The sequence below is a fragment of the Ovis canadensis genome, chromosome 10, assembly GCF_042477335.2.
Source record: "Ovis canadensis isolate MfBH-ARS-UI-01 breed Bighorn chromosome 10, ARS-UI_OviCan_v2, whole genome shotgun sequence".
In the NCBI taxonomy this organism is placed as follows: Eukaryota; Metazoa; Chordata; class Mammalia; order Artiodactyla; family Bovidae; genus Ovis; species Ovis canadensis.
In genome coordinates this window covers 31,085,035-31,107,097 of record NC_091254.1, presented here as the reverse complement: position 1 = coordinate 31,107,097, position 22,063 = coordinate 31,085,035, and the positions used below count along the sequence as shown (strand labels likewise).

The following is a 22,063-nucleotide window of genomic DNA, read 5'->3' as shown; positions in this document are numbered from 1 at the left end:
TTAAGTGCACAAAAATCTCCTTGTTAGAGGAGATGAGCGGCTTCCATTGAGAATGTAGTAGCAGACTGCTCTCCTTTGCTGTTTCTTTTCAAAGCACAGAGCAGAATCAGAAAGTAGTATCCTGCATGCAAATACTCTGAAGAACTCATCCTTGTCCTCTGCATTGTTTGTCCAATAGTGAAACAATTATTCACTCTTATCCCTTCACCCATCCCTTTTCTGAGCCACAAGTAGGGCTGAGAAAGGCAGGTGAGCCATAAAGATTCAACTCCAACTCTACAAGACTTCTGGGGTACCTCCTATAGGTCTGGTCCCAATGCTATAGATTTACGTTGCTTTTTTACTTTCCTCTTTTTGACAGCTCTGTGAGGTATTGGGTTTTTCTGTAACAGCATATGGAAAAATCTGAATGAACTTTTTGGCCAATCCAATAAACAGAATATTCTGCTTTACAGAGGAGAAAACGGAGATGTAGAGAGCTTAACTTCGCTACAGTCACACAGTAGGTAAAGTAGGATTTGAACTCGTGTCTCATCTTACAGCAGTGGCCCCTTCCACGACATCATGTTGCTTCCCCCAAGGTCCTTGGCTGAGAAATGAGTATGTTCCGTCTGTGTCCAGGAGACAGGAAATGGCCCCTGGCTCCTTGGAGTTCTCTCTAGGTAAGTCGCACCAAATTCAGCATCAGGTGGGCATGAGAGAACACTCAACACAGGAAAGGCATTAACTCTGCTGGTTAGCTCACTTAGTTTCCTTTGTAGTGAGTAACAGACGTCTTGTTCTCGCAGAAAATGCCTCGTGGGAGCAGGCGGATCGCTGTCCCTACCTGGCTCTCCTCTTTCTCTAGTTTCTTATGCTCCCCAAGAAGCACGTTGCCTCCTGCCAGGCCACCCACTAGACAAAACGAAGTCACCCAGGCAGCACATTTCATGTGGTTCAGTCTGTTGCTAAAACGTAAAGTCTTGGCACTAAATGACTGAACCTTGAAACTGTCTGCGTGGGTAAGAGAACCTCAGTTCCTGCTCTGCCACGTGAGAACTCGGAGGGGCTGCTTCCTCCGACGTGAAACACAGATCATGTCAACCGCTTCTGGACCGAGAGAATTTCTTGTCAACTTTTCATTTGGTTCTCTGTTTTCCAGCCCAGCTACTGTCCAGAATGTTTGTTTTCTATACATATCCACCCCTTCTCTCACGCTTCTAAACCATACCCCCTTCACCTGGCTATTCCCACACATCTTTAAGGCTTCAGTGTAAACTTCATGGTTCTAGAAAGGCTTCAAAGACCACACACTCTCATCAGGGTCAGTCCCCCTCGTCTGTGTGTTTCACATACAGAATCCTGTACCTGACCTATCACAGAAACTTATCCATTGAATTCCTCTTCAGCTGTCCACTAAGTCCACTATATAGGGCCCAAAAACCTGTAAGCCAGTCCAGCCCGTGGTCTGTTTTTGTAAATAAAGTTTTATTGAGACACATTTATGCATCATCTGCGGCAGCTTTCATACTATAGCAGCTGAGCTGGGGAGTCCTAAAGATAGGGTTTAGCCCACAGAGCCTAAAATATTTACTGGCATTTTATAGAAAAAGTTCGCCAACTCCTAGTCTAGAATGTAAGTTTTTTTGAAGACAAAGTCACGTGTCATGGTTACCCTTTTTATTGCCAAGGTGGGGTGCTGCACAATCTTTATTCAATATCTGAAGAGTGAATGAATGAACACAATCGCAAACAAAATCCAGAGAAAAAGCCACAGAACGGGATCCTGATAGTCTGAAGGGAAAAAGCAAACATTCTATATACCTGATTATTTATTGAGAACTAATTTCAAAATCTGAAGCCAAATTTTAAAAGCCCACACGCCACGTGGCCCAAAAACCCAAACATAAAACAGAAACAGTATTGCACAAATTCAATACATGTTTTAAAAAACTTAAATCTCCTGAAATAAAATCCCATTAAAATATTTTTTTACCTAATCCAGAACCATTTTCAAAATCATAAAATTTTAATTTACTGTCCATTACATTTACCCTGTAGGTAAAACATCCTTTCTCCTTATAATAGAGACCAGCATGGAATTGAGAGACATAACCCTGGCCACCATACACTAAATTTAATTTCTTACTCACAAATAATTGGCCTTTATTTGTGAGTGCCTTTACTTATCTACTCAGTGATGAAAATCCTACTCAGCGGTTTTGTTTTTGAGTTCTGTGGGGCCCTTTCATCAGCACCGTTTTTAAGTGTTTCTTCCCAAGGGCAATGAGCTACCTAGGAACCACAAATCCGTAAGTAGGACGAACTAATAGAACTCACTTAGTGTCACAGATTTTGGAAATCCTGACACTGAGTGGCAAGTTGCCACCGACTGGAAGAACTGGAGAAAGAGAAGTTCCTATTTCAAATAGATCTATTTCAAATAGATCTATTTCAAATAGATCTATTTCAAAAGAATGTGTAAATAAATACTTGATCGTTTTTATCAGGTATTGGAAGGAAATAACTAAAAAAAAACAAGTCCTTCTTGTGAAAGGAAGATTTAGTATGCACATCTAAATCACAACAAAATCCCCAACCACCTCTCAGATAACAAGTGGGTTGACTAAGTATCCCTAGTTATATGGCAGTGGCAGGCACCATGCTAGCACGTGAGCTGGTGCATGGGTACCTGGGGGAAGAACCATGGGGAGGTTTAATAATATTCTGAATAGAAATGAACAGTAATGGGCAAGAGAGTTCATTCCAAGTTTTGCCTAGAGGGCTAAATTAATTGTGTTCTGCTTGTTACCAGACTATTTGATGAAAAAAAAAAAATACCATCCAACAGATCCCCAGAGGAGCAGCACATTAGGGTACAGATGCATTAAGGACACAAGAAATTAAAGTGCCTCCAAAAAACTACTTCAGAAGCCAGAACTGAAAAAGGAACGCAGCCAAAGAATGATGTCAGGTCAGCGTCGAAAATTAAATCTGCTCTCATGGGATTGTGCTAGGTTTTATTGACAGAATTTTATTTCAGGTGGCCACCCAGTAAGTCATCTCTCTTCTTCCTCTGTGCCCCCACCCAAATCAAGAAGAAAAAAACCAAAGAGCTATGACCGTGGAAGGGAAGTCTCAACGCACTGCAGAGCTGGACATTAAGTGCTGAGTGTAACTCTGGGGGTGCACAAATTAATGTATTGATGGGCTGATTAAAAACTTGGATTTATCACCCAAAATGTGTTTATTAACAACTTATGGCTCATGGTGCTCGTTAGACATTGTACAAAGGGATTTTATTGTGTTACAAGTTAATGAGTACAAGACAGCACCAAAGGCAATTCAGTACATCTGCAGGTTACTTATTACACAACCGATGTGAATTAGACAACTTCCACACACCCCGTATTTCACCAATCAACACAAAATCAGGAGGGAAAGGCTCAGTTAACTCAAGATATTACCATGTAAAGACTGTCTCCTGTTAGAAAATCTGATCTGACTTACCAACAAAGCATCTTCATAAAATATATTCTTCTAACTATGTAAGTTTTCCACATTCTCAAGTTCCCCTAGATTCATGGAAATGTTCAGAAAAATAAAATTATCTTCTTAGTAGCCATCTATAAATACTGCTTCTATCTGAGTAGATTAAGAAATTTATCTTGAGGAAGTGAACTCCATTCTCCCCCTCCACCCAACCTAAGAAAAGATATTTGGCAGCCGGACGTAAATTGAAGCACTGGGGAGTCTGTCTTCACCTTGGAGCAGGGCCTTCTCGTGTTATAAAATGACATCCCCAAACCAGGAATATCTTGGTCTAGATAAGATCACAATGTCCTTTTCTTTAATTACAAACTGATAACATTCTTCTGAAAGCACATATAATAATTAACATATAATCTAAGTTTATTAAATATAGAAGTAGCTTGCTAATGTCACTGGAAACCAAAGGTTAAATGGAAATTTCAAGTCACTGGAGAAACTACATTCTTCTAAAATAAAAGCAATCTCATTGGCTCCTACCATAGTAACCCAAGCCCCAGGACCAAGAATATTCCATGACTCATGGCTTTATTTGGAAATAAATACTGTCAAATCCATCACATTCTAGACTTGAAGTTACGATGTGATGTAGCAAAAAAAAAAAAAAAAGGCAAAATGACCCATTATATTATTTAAAAATAGAAATCCCTTCTGGAAAATCCTTTCTAAGAGCCTCAGAGGAGACCAAACAAGGAATAAGTAAAAATATACAGAAAGTGTGGTGTGCAGTGGATCCTCCAGGGGGCACTCCGACAGTGTGAGCCCCCTTCTCCCCATCGACCCTTCGGCACAGCTCTCATGCAGCAGGGCAGAGGGACTCTCTCAGGGTGGAAGTGGACGGTCACCCTCCCTGATGCCCTTCACAGCTCCCGCTGCAGGAAGCAGGGAGGAAGCCAAGTGGACAGCCAGCAAAGCAGTCATTTTCCAGATGGTAATTTTCAACTTGGTCAACAGTGGTTATTATTAAAGATTTTTATAGACCAAATTGGACCCCAAATGCTTGCTTTCTGTCTTCTTAGCAAGGCAGCCCCTCTACAGCTCAACTGCCCAATCCCGAATTAGGATTCAGCTTCAATACTGACCCAATGGGAAGATTTTCATATGCTAAATCCCCTTTGCTCCTGTTCTGGAAACTTCTGCTCTACCCAGGGCAGCAAAGCCCACTGGGAGAGAGAAGAGGCCCTGCATAGCACTGCTGCTGGCACTACATGCACAAGGAAACACGAGGTGTGGGTACACCGAGTCCTCACTGTCTCTCAGCAAGTGAAATTATTTAATGGGAACCACAGTCTATAAAGTTTGTGCTTCTGGAAAATCTGATGTATAAACGTTCAGCTTCAAAACTTGAGATTACTGAAGAGATGACAGGGATGGAAGTTTGCAAGGCCAAGGCTCAGAGGGAGGAAGGACCCTGTCACAGAGCAGGGGACAGACCAGAGCGTAAGGATGCAACATGCAGGCGTTACGGAGGCAGAGCATTCCAGCGGTAAGTGATATAGATCAGTACTATAAAGAGAATATGGACAAGACAGAAGCTTATAAGGTCCCTGGAGCGGAGGGCAGAAGTTGGTTGTGGGGGTTTCTCCCCAAGTGCCAGCAGAGTGTCAACAGTCTTTCGAATGTGACGAAAATCCAACTGCAGGATGTCATACGGAGAGCAGAGGTCAGCCTATTCCGAGGGCAGCCATCAGAACAGAAAGAGACAGTGAATACAATTAAAAATACACAGAACAATGGCTGGAAAGAAGCACACATTTTTATTTAAATAGCAAATGGCAAGAGTAACCCCTTATTTCAAGCAGGTAAAAACCATTTCACCAAAGTTTTTTTTTTTTTTTTTTTTTTTTTTTTAACTACAAAAGAAAAGCAGCATACCCGAGGACTTCTATGCAAATAGGACAAAGAAATGCTTTAACCCCAATCTTGCTAATGAGGAATAGAATGTTCTGTAATTTATATGTCATTCTGGTATTCACAGAGTTGTAATATTCAAGTGTTCTCATAAGTTAACAATGGCATTAAAATAAGAGCTTTTCACCTGGGACACACGTAGGCCTTCACCTTACTAAAGGGAAAAATATAAACTTTAAAATTTAAGCCCTTTCTTCACCATTCTCTTAATGCATTTTTTATCCTGGTCTATGAAGACTGAATATAAAGTATTTCTCTCTGAAAGGTAATGAATGCACCTAATTTGTTTTTCTTTTAGAATTACTGATAAACTCTGGGCATTGCTAGTTCTAATTATATCCCTACATGTGCCCCAAAAGTACATTAAATTTCACATTTTTGCTACTGACATAAACCAAAAGTCTAGCAGAGCTTCTTAGATCTGCAGTTAAATAATAGTACATTCCTGCTTAGCATTATTATATAAATTTCTTCACCACTAAACAGGTATGGTTGGGGCACAAACCTTCAGGTTTTGTCTACGTGACAGTCACCATGCAAGGAGGCAGAACTCTTCCTTTCTCAACTAAATGCAAAAATTAGGTGCTGAGTCTTGAGTTGACCTCTGGATGCCTACTGCTCTCAAGAAAAAAAAAATGGTTTTCTGATACCCTGAATTCCTGACCACAGTTTCAACTTAAAAATTATAATTGATATGTTGGTATGAAACCAAAGTTCTGGTTTTGTTTCCAAACTGAAAAAGAAAATATTTGAAAATATTTGTAATATATTTCATAAATGCAGCTTTATGTCCAAATTAGGCAAAGCATTTAAATATATATATATAATATATATTTTATGATATACTTTGCAACGACATTGCCCTCTGTTTTAGCATCACTGCTAAGCAGAGGCAAATCACAGAGCAACTGAAAGATGATTCTAAAAGACTATGTCTTTCTCATATATTCTGAAGTTAGCTTGATGTCCCCTGATAAGGAGGCAAACTCAGTGTAAATGGGTTGAATAAGATTATAAGCCTCCCAATCTTAATTTATGAAGGTAGAGATACTCTCAACAAAAGACGTTTAAGGAAATTAACAAATCATGTTACATCTATTCGGATCATGCATCTTTTCTCAGTGCATTAGGAGGAATCAAGTGAGCACTGCTATTTTCTCAAGAATTAAAACAGCTACTGCATGTGTGTTACTTGCTCAGTCATGTCTGACTCTTTGCGACCCCCTGGACTGTAGCTCGCCAGGCTCCTTTGTCCATGGGATTCTCCAGACAAGAACACTGGAGTGTGTTGCCATTCCCTTCTCCAGGGGATCTTCCTGACCCAGGGATTGAACCCAGGTCTCCCGCATTGCAGGCAGATTCTTTACCATCTGAACCACCAGGCTACTAATAGAATGTATCTCACTAGGACAGTGATGGAGTCAAGAATTAACAGTTGGGGAAACATCCAGGAGAAGTAGCTTCCTGTTGCAATAACAATTTTCTATTGCAACGCTGTGCTTAATCAGTGAACTCTGAACAAAACGAACAGAAGACAGAAGGCATATGCACATTGAAAAGTGATTGTCACAAAAGTGGTATTTCCATGGGTAAAAGCAGTATATATCTCCACTATGTATTTCAATACATTTCCCAGAACCCTATGGAAAATGTCTGGTCTGCTTCCCTGCATCTCCATCAAAGAACTCAGATTGTCTATGGTTTCCAGTGTATTTATCCAACAGTACACTTCTCACATGGGTGGGCAACACAGACCATTCTTCTCATTCTGGAAATAATTTTCATGATGCCACAGATTCTGGGTTTTATTTAGATATGATGGGTAGAGCTGTTTTTAGCCAATCTGTGGCGGGTGGTTTAAATTAAATCACAATCTCTGAAGAAAAAGGCATGGGTCTAAGATTGGCTGACAGGCAAAAATCATAATGGGTGGAGTACGGGCACCTCTCCTTCCACCCAAGTCACACAGCTCACAGCCATCAAGTCAGTCCCTCAAGGATGCCATGATGGGAACCAGGGCTGAAATTGCCAGGAGAACCTGGGAGTTTTCCAACCCTTGTGCTTCCCCAATTTCAGTTTTAATAAGAGGGACTTACAGATTATGCTTTATTTTTTCTTATAATTAAAATCAGAAAACACTAAAAGAGAAGGAAATTTAAAGAGGCCAAATTCCACCATTTATTTACAGAGCACTAGTAATTATTGCAAGGTGTTTGAAAAACATAGTTAATACACTCAAGAGTCCCCAGAGGCAAATGCAAATACTAATTTCCATTATAGTGAACAGAAATCACCATTATTAGAGGTTAACTGATTCTGATACAAGACAACGTGTGTGTAGCTAAAATTACTATTAAAGATTAATTCAGGTTCCCCCAAATACTACAGATATAAACAGATATGTAGATGGATCTGGCAAAAGGTTTAATTTACAGGCATTCTGAGTGTAATAGACTAAATTCTAAGAAATTTAGAATATATTATTTATTTACATTTAATTTTAAAGGCAGTATACTTATTAATACAAAGTACTTTGAATCTAAAATATCATAGCACAGGAACATTGATGGTTATTCTGAAAATTTAAAGTCTTAATTGACAAGATATAATTTGGCAGAGTGAATTAGGAAAAGGTTTCCAGAGTTTTCCCCAGATATGAGAACTAATCACCGATTTTATGCACTTAGAGAGTGACTCTACTATTGGTATGATAATTTATCTAGAAATGTAATTTTAAGCTTTTGGAATAAAATATTTATTTTCAACTATGTACATCTGAAAGGCTGTCAGACCACTGACCAGACTTTGTTCTGCCACCAGGAGACACCCAGTGGGAGAGGATTCTTACATGAACAGTGATAAACACCTACTAACTATTAAGGGATGACTGGTTTTCTAAGCTAGAGATTAGCTTTATTTAATAAATTATGAATTTAAAAACTGATTTTAATATAATCAGGTGTATAAACAGGGGCCTGCACCTCTGGTTATCCAACCTCAGAGATAATCAATGCAAATATAAACATAAAGCTTATAATAAGAATCTCACCACTCCTTCAAAGTGTTTATTAGTTAGGATTTAAATTGACACTAAAGTCATTGATTTGGGGAAGAAAAGAGGCACCGGGCTCAAAGAGGCAAAGGAACTCATATCTCCTATTTTAAGATTAAAACAAACAAAAAAGGTAGCGTCAATGTATAAAACGTGATTCAATTAAAAATTTCAGATCAGTTTTATACATATAGTGTCCTAAACCCTCAAAACAGGTGTAAAGTAGGAAAGGTTTTACAATTATTTTCAAAAATAATACCTCATATAAAAGTAAAAAAAAATACAAATATGAAAGGTACTGACAAGAAGACTCAATCATAATTCCATTTGTATCAACACAGTCATCGTTAGCGTCTCAGTATATTTTAGGATTTTATTTTTAACTCATCTGGCTGATGCAGAGGACTGACACCAAGTGACTTGCCCTGTGGACATGGAATGAAAACATTCCCCTCCCACAGTCCAGCAAGGACCCCTGGCCTCTGTGCTGCCCAGGCAGGCAGAGGCCCTGTACAGTACATGGAGTTGCTGCCCTAATACTCTTCCCTATTTCCTCCCTGGAGTCAGTAATGAATAGGACGCGCTAGGCAGCTAGGTGCATTCAATTCCAAGTTCCTTCTTCCTCTAAAGAGAGCAAGTCTGTTAAATGAAGGACCTTGGTCCACAAAGAGGTTGGAGGCCAAGGTTTCTCATTTAAATTGGAGAGACAGAAAACAATGTGTCCATTCTCAACAGGACCAAGGGTTCCTTCCTCAGACAGAAACCTGGGCAACTCCTCTCAGAAAAAGACCAGGGCAGTCCCCTCAGAAAATCTGGCAACTTCTCTCAAGAAAGACCAGGGAGTCTCACCTTGGACAGACACCTGTTCTTTCCCAGGAGAGAACAGGGTTTCTCCCCTCAGACTGAGACTTGAGCTATTTCTCTCGGAAAAAGAACAGGGCATCTCCTTTCAGTCAGAGATCTGAGTGTCTTGACCCAGAGAAAGAATAAGTTTTCTTTGCTCAGAAGAAATGTGAGTGATTTCTCTCAGAAAAAGACCAGGGCTTCTCCCCTCACAGACCTGAGCAACTTCTCCCAGAGAAAGACCAGGGTGTCTCCCCTCAGTCAGAGACCTGAGCAACTTCTAAGAAAGACCAGGCTGTCTCCCCTCAGTCAGAGACCTGGAAGACTTCTCCCAGAGTAAAACTAGGGCATCTCCCCTCAGTCAGAGACCTGAGGGACTTCTCCCAAGGAAAGACCGGGGTATCTCCCCTCAGAGACCTGAGGGACTCTTTCCAGAAAAAAAGAGCAGGGCATCTCCCCTCATGTAAAGGCCTGGGTGACTTCTCTCAGAGAAAAACCAGGGCATCTCCCCTGGACAGACAGTTGGGTGATTTCTCCCAGGAATGAGAGAAATCTCATTCCCCCTCAGAGACCTAAGTAACTTCTCCCAGAAAAAAACCAGGGTGTCTCCACTCAGAGAGACGCCTGGGTGACTTCTCCCAGGAATGACCAGGGCTTCTCCCCTCATTCAGAGTCCTAAGGGATTTCTCCCAGAGAAAGACCAAGGTGGCTCCCCTCAGAAACCCAAGCACTCCTTCCATAAGGAAAGCCAGGTTGACTCCGCTCACAGAGACACCTGAGCAACTTCTCCCGGAGAAAGACCAGGCCTTCTCCCCTCAGGGACCTGAGCGACTTCTCCCAGAGAAAGACCAAGGCTTCTCCCCTCAGTCAAAGACTTGAACAACTTCTCCCAGGCAAGACCAGAACTTCTCTGTTTAATCAGAGACCTAAGTGACTCCTTTCAGAGAAAAAACCAGGGCATCTCCCCTCAGACAGAGAGCTGGGTGACTTCTCCCAGAGAAAGATCAGGCTGTCCCCCTCAGAGAGAGACCCATGTGGTTTCCACCAGAGAAAGACCAGGATGCTTCTCCCCTCAGACAATGAGTTGGATGACGTCTACCAGAGAAAGACCAGGGTGTCTCCCCTCAGAGAGAGAACTAAGTGACTTCTCTCAGAGAAATACCAGGGCATCTCTCCTCATAGGGAGACCTGGGCAATTTCTCCCAGAGAAAAACTAGGGCGTCTCCCCTCAGACAGAGACCTGAGCAACTTCTTTAGGAAAGACCAGGGCGCCTCTCCTCAGAGACCTGAGCGACTTCTCCCACAGAAAGACCTGGTGCCTCCCCTCAGAGACCTGAGTGACTGCTCCCACAGAAAAACCAGGCCATCTCCTCTCAGTCAGAGTCCTAGGCAACTTCCTCCAGAGAAAAGACCAAGGCAACTCCCCACAGAGACCTGGGTAGCTTTTCCCAGAGAAAGGCCAGGGTGTCTCCCCCTCAGACTTCTCCCAGGAAAGACCAGAGCATCTCTCCTCATTCAGAGACTTAAGGGACCTTTCTCAGAGAAAGACCACCGTTTCTCTCTTCGGACAGACATGGGTGCTTCCCAGCAGGCTGAGAGACTAGGGCACTATCTTTCAGAAAAAGACAAGGCTTGTTTCCCTCAGACAAAGAGACCACGGGATCTCTCTCCAGATAAAGATTTCAGTGTCTCCCTCTCCAACCACCCCCCCCCCCCCCACCAAAATCAAGGGGAAATATTCCTGGTAAGAAAAAAATATTTTCTAGTACTTTTGATGCTTCACAAATGAGAGATTTCTCTTGACCTGAGACTAGTAAGAGTCCTAAAACAGTCCTAAGTTTGGATAAACTTGGGAACCCTCCAGTAGCCAACTGTGAATTCTCCACGTCAAGGTCAGAGACCAGGAATGACCAAGATGACTCAGAAAAGGCAAAGAAAGCCTCAATATGTTCACAAAATGCCTCATGACCTGGAGGCTTAATTGAAGTCAGATTTTTGGTGATTGAGAGTATATGCTGAAGAACTTGGAAGCCCACCAAGGGTAAGCCTGTGTTCAAGATCAAGTTAACACTTGCACCAGAGGTCAGAGACAGCACACAGTCTGACTGGCATCAACATTACTGGTGTCTTTGGGACGGAGCCAGCAAAATCTCCCAATTCCCAGATTTCCATGAGATAATTTTCCTGCAGCTGAGCAGCTGATGGCAGAAAGCAACTGGAACAATTCTGAAATCATGGGGCTGCAGAGCATCCATGGATTATTGGCTAAAAGAAACCTTAAGGGTTCAGTGATTTTCAAACTATAATTAGCAATAGAACACTTGTCCCCCAAAGGAACTCTTAACTGGAAAGTCAGTATGTGCCACAAGCAAGGGAGAAACTGCTGTAGCTGAAGCAAGGCAGCAGTTATGATCTGTAACCTCCCCAAGTGGCTTTCCTCGCCTCCCAGGTGGGGCCTTAAAAAGAATCCAGGGCTCTGGAGAACGTGGCTTAATCTATCGCTTAAGTCCAACACCTGCAGTCTGCAGAGCAGGGAACTCCATCAAAGGGACCCTCCACGTAAGCCAGAAAGAAGGCAGGCGCTTGATGCTTTTGAACCCGACAGACCTGGGTTCAAAAGCCAGCTCTGCTGCCTCCCAGCTGCAAATGTGAGGTTAGGAAACTGTGTAACCTCTCTGGACCTCATTTTCTTCATTGTAGGTTAATAAAATACTTCTAATTCTCAACAGTGAGCACTCAAGAAGATGAGGCAGGTGTCAAAAGTTCTCAGCGAATGGCTTTAACGGCTCTAAGCTGCCACAGGCTCGCCCCTGGGCACATAACCAGTTAACAACACAGGTGTGGCTAATTTATCCCGAACCCCGAGAGTGCCTCCCTCTGCTCACAGACCCTCTACACCCACACTCACGCCTTGCCTTCCAGGGGCTGTCCCTTTAGTTGGGGAATTGGCCCCAAACAGAAGAAAACAAAATCAAAACCAAAAACCTAAGGCACAGGGAAGCAGGAAGTGACCCAGACTGAAATAACTACCTGAAGAAATCTTAACTCTGCCAGCAGGAAAGAAACTTGCCAGGGAGGGCCATTTCCAATTTGTTTTTAAGGATCTTTCCCTGGCATTCTCATTAGCAAGCCTCTACCTCATCCCAGAATCCCTCAGAGATGGCAAATATGCCAGGTGTAACCCTAACAGAATTTCTCCCGAACTCCAAACCAACTACTTTCTGTGATGTCAACTCCTATCATTGGCATCAATTGTGCCAAATCCTAACTGTGCCCTAGACTAGGAAATGTATAGGTCCAGCCTAATCGAAACATCACAAATAACAGACGTCTAGAGTCACCAGTGTTCTTGCCTGGAAAATCTCAGGGACGGGGGAGCCTGGTGGGCTGCCATCTATGGGGTCGCACAGAGTCGGACACGACTGAAGTGACCTAGCAGCAGCAGCAGCAGGGTCACCATACACATCTACTACATACTTTAACCTTCCGCAGAGATACTAGGCTGCTTACTTACACTGTCTGCAATTCTGAATGCAGCTCATCTGAAGAAGCCACATTTATAGGTAAGCCACGCCACTGAACACACAATAAAATGCTCCATGAACCTTGACCAACCCCGAGGCAGATACCTGGGACTGTGTCCCTGGAGACTTCTAAAGAAAATATAATAAACTATAACAATTGGAACAATTTAAAAATGGTTTTCTTCCCACTGTATTGCTTTATGTGCAATAGTTTTAACTTAACAACCACATTCCATCCAGATAAACCTAATAAAAGTGAATAAGCTGCTGCCCCTGACTCTGGTTTGTAGTTTCAAATTGTAATTCTATTACAAAGGGCAACAAACTCAGGCTAGAGCACAGTTGTGGCTTTTCAGTCTCTACAGGATGGTTTATCATTGTCAATTAGATTAGCTTAAAAAATACAGAATTCCCAATCTCTGTGACTTCTCGGTATGTTTATGTAGATAAGCTATGAATGGAGAAGAGAGGATAAGCTTGTACGTTAGGAGCAATTCATTAAGCTACTGGGAAATCAGTGAATATTTTCTTACCCAAGTATTAAGTTTGAAACCAAAAAGAAAACGTAATGTTAAAGGGCCTCTGCTCTTAAGTACCAGCCTTTTAAAACACCTGATTGCAAGGGGAAATTTCTGCAACTAGACTTGGGATATAATTTCCTTTTCACTATAAATCATGAACTGCAGTGTGCCACATACACACTGCAATTCATCAGCCATCTTAAGCAGTGGAAGAAGGATCCTTATCTAAGAGGGAAGGAGTCATTCCAACCCTCCCCCAACTTAGTATCATATTACTAGACAAAAACATTTCCATACTGCCAATAATTTATTCCTCATTCATTCCAAGAGATGAAAACATGTTCCTTTCTGTGTACAGAAGATTTGCCAGTTGCTCTCCAATTGGCAATTTCTGGTTTCCATCAGAATATTCCACCCTCCCTTTAACATATCTTATTAAAGAAGTACAACTGCTAGCCAGTCAATAGACTTTTGCTAGTAGCAATGAACTTAATGTATTATAACTCCAGTTACCAGTAAAATGCTGTTGGATTATCCATCAGGATGGATACAGATAGATGTACACATAATCACATACACACATACACCATGTGAACTTGAAAATCATCTCAAATCTTAAAAAAAAAATTCAAAAATAACCTTAATGATGTATTTCTTACTAAGTATAGTTAAGTGAAAAAAAAGATGGTTTACTCCTTGCAGTTCAATCATCTCAGGAATTATCAGCTGCCTGTTAGTGCTAGCGGCATAATTCAGAAATTATGATAAAATTTTCTCTGCATTTTGATGCTAATTTCCTTCTCCTCACTTTAAAAGGAAACCATAATTGCCAACCTTTACCCACAATAAATAGTTAAGGGCATTCCCATTTCATTTTGTATCACTGTAAGCCAAGAAAACGCTGATGAGTTTTAAACTATCACAAGGAATTAGGTGATAACTCATCAGTGCTTTTGAGTACAGACACGAATAATTTACAGTCTGAAACTTGGTATGATAATTTTGATTCACACATGGGAAATCTTATTAACCCATGATGGAATCAAATTATTAAAAGAGGTACGTGTATGAGAATTTCACAAACATTTGTAGCCAGGAATGTATGTGCAATAGTAAAATATACACATACAATATAGACACAGAGATTAACATTGCTGAAAGACCTCTGGATAGATCATAAAGGCATTTAGTACATTATATAAAGATTATACTCTTTTTAAAAATGAATTTGCAAGCTTCTTTTAATTGATACATTTTTGCTTTAAAGATGCTTTAAAATTTTTCCCTTTTTCCTCAAGTAAGATTAGAAGCCCACTGCTAACCCTCACCTTCAAACCTCACCAAGTTGAAAAACAGGAAGGAAAGAAGGGAGGAAGAGGGGAAAAAGCCCTAATTCCAATAGCTAACTGTTATCTCTGAGTAGAATTACATGAAAATATGATTCCTTCACATGCTCAAAAACATTCTCTCATGATAGCATTTGTAGTTACTTTATCCCAGAACATTTAAGAAATGTAATTTCGGCCCATTTCTGTTTATCACAATGATGAAAAGTCTGTCAAATTACACCCAAATTGAGTGGACTGGCTTTTATCTCCCTAAGACACCATTTTATGTTCCTTTAGTGGACTAAAGGGGAAAACATAAGTGCAACAGTTAATAAACTATAAAATAATATACAAACACTTCTGTTATTAATGGTAATGATTAATGATAATACGAATAATTATAATATTTTCAATTAATGCTGATTATTTTGATCCACATTCCCCAAAAGTGTGAAAAGTCAGCTACAGATCTACTCTGCTTAAGAACTTTGGATAAGGAAAAACACCATCTCCAAAATTCTACCCTATGTAACCTCACAGAAGGCTCCCTGAAGCTTCAGCCACTGCTGCTCTCTGAGTGGAGAATCATGCTGACTAATTGTTTTTTAAGTTTGGAATTTCTCATTTATTTCAAAACCTTAATGTTCCCCTTTTCCTCAGAATGGACCATACCATTTTAAGCCATTTTTATTTCACTGCAATAGAGTAATTTAAACTAAAATTTTATAACTTATTCAGCTCATTCCTCAAGAAAGACGGACACAAAAAAGGATGGACAAAGAAGTATACCTAGCGGGTTGAAACATATATTAAATAAAACCGTTACTAAAACATAGTTATTGGAACTAAGTTTGATGTTACCTCTGGTACTCCTAATTTTCGGCATGCTTCCAAAAAGTTCTCCACGTTTCTTCTGCATTTGGCCATGCTAAGTTTAGGCTATAAATGCAACATTCAAAAGTAATTAGTTATTAAGAGGAATAATTGAAATAACAGGTTAAATTTTAAGCTTTCTAAGTGGCACAAGTAATACGTGTTTATTGGAGAAAAATAATACATAAACAAATAGAAGACAATAAAAAAACTATCCAGGAACATCCACCTGAACAGCTGTTAATATATGGATTATATTTTTCTAGACACTGTGTATGTACATGTGTGATGTAACAGGTGTGTACACACAGAGATATGTGTTTATATGTAGAATTTCTGCATATTTGCATACATGTGCAAAATTTCTGCACATGTATGTGAATTTATATGTGTGGATACACACACACACTATTTTTATAAGATCATACTGTTGTGTAACCTGCTTTAGTTTACTTAAAAGCACACCATGCTGCTGCTGCTGCTGCTGCTAAGTCGCTTCAGTCGTGTCCGACTCTGTGCGACCCCATAGACGGCAGCCCACCAGGCTCCCCCGTCCCTGGGATTCTCCAGGCAAGAACGCTGGAGTAGGTTGCCATTTCCTTCTCCAATGCATGAAAGTGAAAAGTGAAGGTGAAATCACTCAGTCGTGTCTGACTCTTCGAGACCCCGTGGACTGCAACCCACCAGGCTCCTCCATACATGGGGTTTTCCAGGCAAGAGTACTGGAGTGGGTTGCCACTGCCTTCTTCAAAAGCACACCATAAACATCACCTTTTCCCATGAGCAAATATATTTCTATATTAAGGGTTGATTCACCAGGCTAATGACTGTCTTTCTCCCCAAAGCAATGGGTTTTATTAGAAGGCTAAATTTAGAGGCACCGTGGGGAGCAGCCTTCTAGGTTAGAATGAGCAGCTTGTGCAAACACGGGAGTGGAGCGGGAAGGCGCAGAAGAGGCAGACGCAGGTTCTATGGCTACAGCACAGCTGGGTCTGGTCAGCGGGGGCTCAAGATGCTCAGTGAAGAATTTCTAAGAAGCGGACTAGATTCAGAAACATTTCTAAAAAGGAAAACTAAAGAATCCGTCAGCAATGCAGGATACTTGGGTTTGATCCCTGGGTTGGGAACATCCCCTGGAGGAGGGCTTGGTAACCCACTCGAGTATTCTTGCCTGGAGAATCCCCATGGACAGAGGAGCCTGGGGATCTACAGACCATGGAGTTGCAAATTGCAAAGAGTCAGACACGACTGAGTGACGAGGCACAAAATATTTTACAGTTGTTAAAATACATGGTTACGAGGAATTTTAATGACTCAGGGAGATACTTAGGTTTCCATAAACTTTAAAAACTACTAAACTGTATATATGTGACGCTCACAGTTCAAAACAACGTCTGTGTTGGAGGAATGCTAGGAGCATAAAAGCCAAGATGTAAACAGTGGGAGTGGGATAAGACACTATTTATCTTCCTCCTGCATTTCTCCATTATCTCTTTTTCTCTAATCAGGCATTATTTCACATGACATTTTCAATTTGAAGTTTTTTATTGGAAAAAGTTTAAAAGTGGCAACCAAAGAATGCAGCATGTTTTTCCCCTTGAAGAAGGACAAAATATACAAATGTATATAGATACATGATTCACAGTGTCTCATCCCTTATAAAACCATAATTGTATATTTAAATTGGGAGCTGAAGAATGATAGTTTCTTTCTTATAATTTGAGGAAAATCACTGAATGAGAATTTGGTTCACAGTTCAAACTTTACAGCTGTCTGGACTTGAAAACTTTTGCACATTCGGTTACAGGACAGCATTTACTGTCCAAACTAAGGCAGAGAAAGCAGATTGAAGTCAGAAGACAAATTGGTCTGGTTTTCCCCTGTGTTTTCTAAAGCCAAAATGTGGTCAGTCTTTGGGAAGCAAAAATTGTGTTTAACCGTACAGAAAGAAAACTGAGAGTTGAAATGGGATTATTTTTCCTGCTGCCAAGAGAAAAGAAAGTAAGACAAACAGTGCCACCGAGATGCTTTCCCTGAGGGGTCGAGAGTGGGTAGCTTCACATGAGGCTTTCATTCCACACACTCTTTGTGTGACCTTTTATGAACACTGTGCCTTGAGGTTGGGAGCTCTGACTTTTGCAAATCTGCTCATAAACACTAACGATCACAGTGGCTTGCCATTCCTGTGTTTATCATGTACGGGACCTCATTTCATCCTCATGAGAGCAGTTCTGTGACAGAGAAGAGCCGATCAAGTTCAAGAGAGGTTAAATAACTTTCCCAAAGTCATGTGGCTCATAAAGATGTGGAATTGGAATCCCAACACTACATTCTTAGCCCCTAAACTCTTCTGCTTCATCTAACAGCAACAGGGTGGACAGATGTTCTTCTCTACTTGTCCAGTGAAACCTGCGTGGGCTTCAAAGACAAGCTTATCTTCGATTCCTCTCTTCTTGATGGTAACATGCTCCATGAAGTACAGGGAAAAGATTCCAGTGCTGGCTTTATCTCCTCAACAGCGAGACAAGGAGTTTTTTCACTCACTCTTTCTGATCTTTTCCGTTTCCTTGGTATCTCCAACCGACCCTTGGGCACAGCTAGCAGTCAAGGAATTACTGAATTAATGACCAGCTAACCAATCTTGGCCCTGACAGGTTACTAATGATATTTTACGCAGAACCTACATCTTTTCAGAGTGATCCTAAAATCCTCAATAATTATAAAATAATAGATTCTATTAGAAGAGAACCTACCAACCAAAAAATGTTTTCCAAAAGGATTTCTCACTGCTTAAATAAATGCTTGTTGAGGAATAAATCTCTGTCTCTATAGTCTTAAAGTTAGCGAGCAGAGCAGTCATTTCTTTAATGTGATTTGCTTTATATTTGAAAGTGGTTCATTTTCTCTCATTTACATATTTACTTGAAATAGTTTCCCTTTTTATAGTAATGTTGCTTCATTCAGAAATGCTATCCCTGGAATTCTCTGGCAGCCCAGTAGTTAGGGCTCCACACTTCCACGGCAGGGAGCACTGGTTTGATCCCTGGTCAGGGAACTAAAAATCCTGCATGCCCTACGGCATGGCCAAAAAGTCCCCAAACAAAGACAAAACAAACACGCTATTCCTTTTCTGCTCTTTCGAGTTGTTTGGGGTCCAAAAGAGAGGATTTGAACAGGGTCCTGGTGACCCCCATCAGTGTCTTTAACCAGCAGTCCTGTCCCAAAGGAGTTTGTTTTATGTAAGAGTTAGTTTTCCTTAAATGGTGTTACTTACGACTGCCGGTGAGGGGACATGGATGCTTGCGACGGATCGTGGGCGGATGTGGTTGACCAAATGGCAGAGGACAACGCCATCCATGAGGGCGGCCCCCAGGTCTTCGTGCAGGCTGACCTTGAGTCTCATCTCGATGCTCTGAAAAGAGATCAATAGGAAGTCAATTGCTCTCAGGCAATTGAGGGTAAAATACAGCTATGAGTATTTATGAACTGAGGTTTAAGTTTCACCATAAAGGATAAGAACACCTGGAAAACACTGACATGATTTAAACCTTTCAAAAGATATTAAATAAAAATCCCTCTGCAGAAAAATAAATTCAGTTATGCCAAAAATTTTTAATCGGTTGAATTTTTAAAATAATGGAATCACTTCTTGAGTTCAATATTGCCTCAGGCTTAGCAATTAAAACAGAAAACCAGAATGAGTTGACAAATAAAAGCCAAATCGGTGGTGACTGTTTTACGATGTACAAAAATAGCGAATCAATATGCTGTACACATGAAACTAAAATCAGATTGTAAGTCAACTATATTTTAACAGAAAGTAAATAAAATAAGTAAATATAAACAAAAATCAAATGAAAATCCCTAGTCGAACCCAAACATTACATTTCGGGTAATATATCTCAGGTAGCCTGCAGGGGGCAGAAGAGAGATTAGGGGTGTTGATGCATTGGAGAAGGAAATGGCAACCCACTCCAGTGTTTTGCCTGGAGAATCCCAGGGATGGGGGAGCCTGGTGGGCTGCCGTCTCTGGGGTCGCACAGAGTCGGACACGACTGAAGCGACTTAGCAGCAGCAGCAGCATGCTTTCATTCAGAAGGCAATTTTTCTCCCTTCTTAAAAAAAAATGCAATGTTTTATTTTGAGGTCATTATAAATTCATATGCAGTTATAAGAAGTAACACAGAGAGATCTCAGGTACACTTTACCCAGTTTCCTTCTCAGGGAGCAACCTGCTAAAGTGCATACACAGCTGGGACACTGACATCGACAGAACATGTACCTCACTGCAAGGATCCCTCGCGTTGCCCTTCTGCAGTCACCCACTTCCTCCCACCCCCGAGTACCTCTTGGCCCCTGCTCTCTTCTCCTCCCCTTCCAGGACTCCCAGGACCAAAATGCAGATCATCGGTTACAGGAACTCCCAAAGGTCCCTGAGGCTCTCTGCTCACTTATTTTCAGTCTGTCTTTTCTCTCTGCTGCCCAGATTAGGTAATCCCTGTCGTTCTTTCCTACAGTTCACTGATGCTTTGTGATGCTGTTGAGCCCATCCCCTGGGCTTCTCACTGCAGATAATGTATTTCCCAGTTCTAAATCTCCATTGGTCCTTCTTAATGTCTTCTGTTTCTTTGCTAAGATTATCTATTCCTCTGCCGAGGCATTCAATTTTTTCCCTCTGTTTCAGCCATGTTCATAACTACTTGTGGGAGAATCTTCACGGTGAGTGCCGTAAAATCTTGGTCAGATAATTCTAACATCTCTGCTATAACAGCGCTCTCATCTATTGATTACCTTTTCACATTCATTTTGGTTCTTGGTAGAATGAGTGATTTTTTTTTTTTTTCTGGTTGAAAACTGGACATTTCTGGTATTACGTTATGAGACTTTGGATCCTATTTAAACTTCTCTTTTGGCTAGCTATTTTGGACACTGCTCTGGCAGGGAATGGGAAGGCACCACCTTGCTACTGCTGTGTAAACACAGATTGCCACTTGGTGTCAGTTGACTGGGATTGGGATAGAAATCCAGGCTCCCCATGTATAGGTTCCACTGACACCGTGGGAGGGGATGGGATTGTTTTTAGTTGGTAGGGATGAAATTCCTGGCTCCCAACTTGGCCTTCTCTGACATCATCCCAGCAGAGGAGAAAGTCAGCTGCCTATTCCATCTTTGCAGCCATAGGTAGGGATGGGGCCACAGGTTTTCTGTAGCTGGAGTAGAGCATTTATTGTCTAAAAGTTTTCTGTCTCCCTGCTGCTGCTAAGCCGCTTCAGTTGTGTTCGACTCTGTGCAACCCCAGAGACGGCAGCCCACCAGGCTCCCTCATCCCTGGGATTCTCCAGGCAAGAACACTGGAGTGGGTTGCCATTTCCTTCTCCAATGCATGAAAGTGAAAAGTGAAAGTGAAGTCGCTCAGTCGTGTCTGACTCTTAGCGACCCCATGGACTGCAGCCCACCAGGCTCCTCCGTCCATGGGATTTTCCAGGTGAGAGTACTGGAGTGGGGTGCCATCACCTTCTCCGTTCTGTCTCCCTAGGCTGTCCTTTTTCTGGTTCTCTGAGTAAAGTAAGCAAGCTTTTGTTGGGACTTTTTTTAAAAAAAAACTGCTCCCATGAGCATTTCCAGTTTCCAGCTACTTCAGCTCCAAGTCTGAGAAAGATGAAGCAAAAAAAGAAAACCCACTGGACTCACCACCGAGTCATTCCTAGTCCCAAGGAGCCCAGCTGGTCTGAATTATTCTCTCCACCTTTCAGAGTGCTCTTATGCTTATTTTATATGTAATTGCCAAGGGTTTTAGTTGTACTTAGTGAGAGGAATGGGGAAAAGTACATCTACTCCAGCTCCTCAAAAGCAGGAAAATCAATTTTTTAAACTTCAAATATAAATTTCTGCTTTACAGCCAAAGCTCCTCATAATTGGGTAACACTGTAAGAAAGGATGACTTAATTTGGAGATTTGCAATAAGTACAGCACTTGAAAATCAGTGTGTGTAACAGTGTTGCATATTTCTCTTTCAGAACTGTCCTGTGTCTAGACATCACATTTTTTTTTTCCTAAGCTTGCTTTCAGTCTCCAATTAAATTAAAACATAAGCTATCAATATGACCCAGGCTTTAAGATAAAATTATATCACTCTTTGAGAGGCTTGTCTCAACTTCTCATCTTATTTTCACATATCTCTGAAAGTTCGCCTCCTAAGTTTACAGCACATCCAAATACTTGAGGCAAATGACAGGGGTCTGACTTGCCCAATGTGACTGTTGAGTCAACCACAGTGGCTTAAAGTGGTGGTGAGGAGTTTCCAGGTTTTTATCTCTTTCCACCTGACTACCTATATATACTTTTGGGGCTTCCCTGGCGGCTCAGAGGATAAAGCATCTGCCCGGATTCGATCCCTGGGTTGGGAAGATCCCCTGGAGAAGGAAATGGCAACCCACTCCAGTATTCTTGCCTGGAGAATCCCATGGACAGAGGAGCCTGGCG

General features: G+C 41.4%; 1 protein-coding gene across 2 annotated transcripts in view; it reads right to left on the bottom strand.

The window, feature by feature from the left end:
- LRCH1 (leucine rich repeats and calponin homology domain containing 1) overlaps nucleotides 1-22,063 on the bottom strand; it is a 219,366-nt gene that overhangs the window by 5,844 nt on the left and 191,459 nt on the right. The window contains exons 17-19 of one of the 2 annotated variants that reach the window (XM_069601309.1): nucleotides 18,855-18,992; nucleotides 15,569-15,646; nucleotides 4,926-5,197 (exon numbers count right to left, since the gene is read on the bottom strand). In XM_069601309.1, the coding sequence (XP_069457410.1) occupies nucleotides 4,991-5,197; nucleotides 15,569-15,646; nucleotides 18,855-18,992 (423 nt within the window). In that variant the 3' untranslated portion in view covers nucleotides 4,926-4,990. Of the gene's footprint in view, nucleotides 1-4,925; nucleotides 5,198-15,568; nucleotides 15,647-18,854; nucleotides 18,993-22,063 lie in introns of those variants that run through there. The other variant, XM_069601308.1, reaches the window with a different exon arrangement.